Here is a 5,211-nt window from a genome sequence, read left to right on the forward strand (position 1 = left end):
ACAACTTCAGGTGAGTGTTACTGTCTTCACACATTAAATATTTTTCGCTTACTACATGTGTTAAGTGTAATTGATGAGTTATGCATATGTCCGTAGGTTTCACTATATCCTGCTAGTCATTGAACCTGGCGCTGGAGTAGCAGAAGTCATGGACTCGAAAAGTAAACCCCTTGCGGCGTGGGGGGACATGGCTGATATTCTCTAGAGGGCTTGGAAACGGTTCACCCACAAGGCTTCGGGTTCGTGAAAAAAGAGCTTGAAATTAGACCTGTACCGGTAAGTACTACTAGCTAGGCCGTGCATCTCTTTGATTCAATACCATTATTACCATCCTTGATTATTATCTTGATTGAACTTTGTTCTCGTAAATTGCTTGAGGCAAGAGGACGGGAATAATTTATGTGGGTTCTACGTTTGCGAGTTCATTCGTCAGACGACCCACCAGGGTGCCAAAATTTTAGATCAACTTGAAGTACGTAAACAACATTCATAACTTTATTATATCACCTTGTGCTTCATTCATATACATATATATACTTACCATCTTCTTGAAATTATTAGATCCAACGGTTGCAGAACAGTCTTCTAGCAACCGAGCGTGTACGAGCAATTCAAGAAGAATTGGCGGGATTCTTACTTGAGCAAGTCATAGCTCTAGACGGAGCATACTATCAGCCCCCAAATTTTGGATAGAAATTATTTTGAAAGTTGATGCAGACATATATGTATGAACGTATGTCACTTCGATCGATATATTCATAATTTTTTATGTAATATAATGGTTTCCTATATATATGTGTTTGCATTATATATGTGTGGGCATTATAGCGTTCTAGTGAAATTCTATGCCGCGGCAGAGAGTCTACCGCTGCAGCGTTTTAGTGTAATTCCCTGCCGCGGCAGCGTTTTAGTGCAATTCCCTCACGCGGCAAAGTCTGCCGCGGCAGGGAAGGGCCCCAAAACGCTGCCACGGCAGAAACCTTTAGCACCGGTTCGTGGGTTCGTGTTACGAACCGGTGCTAAAGGTCCTCTGCCCGGGCGCTCCTCCGCGGGCCACGTGGTGCCCCTTTAGTACCGGTTCGCAACTGAACTGGTACTAAAGGGGGGGGCCTTTAGCACCGGATGAGTTGCACCGGTTGGCCATCCGGTGTATATGGCCATTAAAAATCGGTGCTAATGCCCCGTTTTCTACTAGTGTTAGCACCGGTTCGTGCAGGACCTTTAGCACCGGTTCGTGGCACGAACCGGTGCTAAAGACTTGGTGTCAGCCGCGTGGTAGGCACGAAACCTTTAGCACCGTTCTGTGCCACGAATCGGTGCTAAATGTAACCATTAGTACTAGTTCGTGGCACGAACCAGTGCTAAAGCCCCCATTTTCCTATAAATTCAGCCTGCCCCAGCCATCCATCTCCTCTGTTTTTTATTGGTGGAAAGGTGTGAGGGTGTGCTAGTTTATTTTTCTTTCCTATGCACAAGAGGTGCTCGATGGAATGCCCGAGAAAATGATGCCACTTCATTTCACAGAAAACAAAAATGATATGAGGTGCCCGAGCGACACTTAATCTTTCTCCTCTTTCTTTCGTCCTCGATCGAGGTTAGAAACTTTACCCTTTCATTTGTATAGTGGTCATTTCACTATTTATGATGTTCTATAATGGTTTTTTTATTAACTTAATTGTATGATTCAGATGAACCTGCGGCAATGGATGCACGTTGACCGACGCCTTAGCGAGTTAAATGCAGGTCTGAAATATTTTCTCTGTGTGGCTAAGGAAAATCCACAGGCGGATTGTTTTATGTGTTGTCCATGTGTTGACTGTCGAAACTAAAAGCAGTACTCTTTCTGGCAAGTCTTTCACTCCCACCTGCTTCGGAAAGGTTTCATGCCCAGCTATAATTGTTGGACCAAGCATGGAGAAAGAGGGGTTATGATAGAAGACAATGAAGAAGAAGATGGCGATGATATCTACCCTGAATACGGAGAAACTGCAACGGGGTAGACTGAAGATGGAGAGACATGGGAAGCTGAAGATGAAGAGACATCAGATGAGCCCGCTGATGATCACTAGTGGAGACAGGCCCTTCAGTCCCGGCCCGTAACAGGCTTTAATCCCGGTTGGCCAACCGAGACTATTCAGGCCGGACTAAAGGAAAACCCTTTAGCCCCGGCCCGGTTACCTGCCAGGACAAATGGCCCCCCACGTGGCTGGGACACAGCATTTGGGCTGGAGGATATTTAGTCCCGGCTCAACCCGGGACCAATTATTATTTTCCATTTTTTTTTTCATTTTTCTAGTTTCATTTTTCTAATATTTTTTTCTGTTTTTTCTAAATTCATTTTTCTAATTGTTTGACTCGTTACTCTCTCAGTTGAACCATTTTAACACTAATTATAATTAATCTTTAGTTAAATTCTAGACTTGGTCACTTACCGGTCGGTCACCCATCCTCACACTACTTCATTCTCAGCACGCTTAACTCCTCGGTTCTTTCCTGATGTGCTCCCGCGAATGTTATTGTACCTTGTTGTAAAGACTATCATAACAATCCTATTAATTTTTATACCATTGTGTCACATTTCTGTATTTTTGAAACCAAAAACAATTATATAAGTAAATAATAATGAATAAGATAATAATATTGAATTCCAATGAAAATAAAATCTTTAATAAACTAATTTTATTATTATTATCAAATAATATATGAATTATTCACATAATATGGACAAATAATTAATATCTTTAAATCTGTAAACCGCAATTGGACAAATAATATATGCATTATTATTATAAAAATGTGAGTAATTTGAATATGAAATTAAAAATATTCATTTATTATTATTATCAAATAATATATGCATTATTCATATAACATGGCAAAATAATTAATATCTTTAAATCTGTAAACCGCAATTGGACAAATAATATATGCATTATTATTATAAAAATGTGAGGAATTTGAATATGAAACAGTTTTGTTTTTATTCAATTTTTATTATTTTATCAAATAATATATGCATTATTCATATAATATGGCAAAATAATTAATATCTTTAAATCTGTAAACTGTAATTGGACAAATAATATGTGCATTATTCTTAGAAAAATGTGAGGAATTTGAATATGAAATAAGAAAATTTATTCATTTATTATTATTATTATCAAATAATATATGCATTATTCATATAATATGGTCAAATAATTAATATCTTTAAATCTATAAACCGCAAATGGACAAATAATATATGAATTATTATTAGAAAAATGTGAGGAATTTGAATATGAAATAATTTTTTATACATTTATTATTATTATTATCAAATAATATATGCATTATTCATATAATATGGCCAAATAATTAATATCTTTAAATCTGTAAACTGCTATTGGACAAAAAAATATATGCATTATTATTAGAAAAAATTGTATCTCTTATAAAACAAAACCCCACTAGGGTATCATTTAAGTCGTCCGATTGTACTCATCCATCCATCCATTTTAGTGATCTTAGAATGTCAGATACAAAGGCCCACCAACAATTTTCTAAGAGTTCCGACAGCAAATGGGTTGTCATCCCTTTATACATGATCACCATGGAGTCGTATGTACCAGCTGCTCCTCCATTGGCATCCTCTAGGTGATTTTTTTCTAAGCATGGTTAACAATAACTTGGATACCCCTCTGAGTTTCTGAGCTGCCATGGCATGCCAACCAATTTGATTGCGTGATAGCATCATGTCTCTGTATATATATATCAATTGGTCCATCAGGTGATCGTGTACAGACACCTTTCTACCTTCTTTTTATGCTACTTTTCTGCTGCATCATAGTCAAAGTTCTCATGGCTCATTATCAGCAAGCTCAGATCAGTAAAAGCTATATGTTACATAGGTATTCCATTAGTTCTTTTATATTCGTCCAATTTTTTCCAAAAACAAAAGTACGCATATCACAGACAACTCAAAAAATGGAGCCTGACAAGCGTTAGCAGTAACCATATGGCATTCTATAAGAAAACATATGTTTGCATGTTATTAACCATAACTTGGATACTAATATCAGCATGTACATTCTTAAAAGGAACTTTCTTTGACACATTACAATCTGTAAACCGCAATTAGAAAAAGATGAAAAATTTGAATAACAATAGAAAGATACGGTATATTTAGACGATATAGAAGACACACCACACACACCACAATACCATCTACCCATCATCTTTAACTATTGAGACGATCAACATGGCTATTGTATCCAACTAGCCTCCAATGACTCCTAGCCATCTCGAACCCAGGCGAGCGTCTAGAGCAGCATAGTGCACTTGCTCATAGCTCAATGGAAAATTGCTCCATCCAAAAATAAGTTCATCTTCTTCCTTGCCGTACGTCTTCATGTTCTTCTTGTCCCTCTTCTTCTTCTTCTCAAATTTGTGCCAACAGTAGCATTTGCCAGATCATACAAACTTGAAGTGGGCTTGTTGGTGGGGTTCGGGAGTATCTTCTGGAGGTCCCACATAGAAGTAATATGAATACCGTATGGACTCATCATTTCCACGTCTTTGCCGATAGCCGCGCCGCAGAATCAGATGCTATTATCCTGTAAGAAATCCTTCAACAGTTGTGGCACTTCATCCGCCCTACAAATCTGGAAGACCAAATTCTCGGTTGCCACTGAGAGTTGAAGAACGGTGGCACGCTGATTAGCCTCGCGAGGGTTGGTGAACTCGCAGTCCAAGCCGACGCACTTGATTGGTGTGGCGTTGAGAAAGGCCCTCTTGATGGCGCGAATCCACTTCTCCACCCTTGATGCACGGAGTGTGACCGTGATCTTGAAAGACATCCCTTCGGCCATGAGGTGGTATATCCGAGATGAAGGAGCCGGGATGCGCGCGAGGTGCACCATTGGGGCCAGAACGTCGACGGGGAGAGAGCTTTTTGGGAGAGGATGATGGAGATGTGGAGATGTGTGGCAATGGTGAAGAAGATGTGAATCATATAAAGGTGAGGACGATGAAGATGAACATGCCATCCACCGGGTGATCAATTCCCGTGGCTGGCCACCGGTGACCTAAATTACCGCGCGCGTAGATGATGCATTTTTTATGCATGTAACCATTTTATTAATCATGTAATATTTGTGTTATTGTCATCGGTGGTATGTCGCCCTTCACTGGGCCGGAGTTGAGCCGCACTTTAGTGGGCCAAAGGCCCTC

At 39.5% G+C, this 5,211-nt stretch overlaps 1 protein-coding gene across 1 annotated transcript; it reads right to left on the bottom strand.

Moving 5' to 3' along the window:
- Nucleotides 1-4,580: 4,580 nt before the first annotated feature.
- LOC127340028 (uncharacterized) lies at nucleotides 4,581-4,901 on the bottom strand. The gene has a single exon (XM_051365814.1). It carries the CDS (start codon nucleotides 4,899-4,901, stop codon nucleotides 4,581-4,583), a length of 321 nt encoding a protein of 106 aa, XP_051221774.1.
- Between the last annotated feature and the right edge of the window lie 310 nt (nucleotides 4,902-5,211).

Source organism: Lolium perenne, chromosome 1 (assembly GCF_019359855.2).
Source record: "Lolium perenne isolate Kyuss_39 chromosome 1, Kyuss_2.0, whole genome shotgun sequence".
Classification (NCBI taxonomy): domain Eukaryota; kingdom Viridiplantae; phylum Streptophyta; class Magnoliopsida; order Poales; family Poaceae; genus Lolium; species Lolium perenne.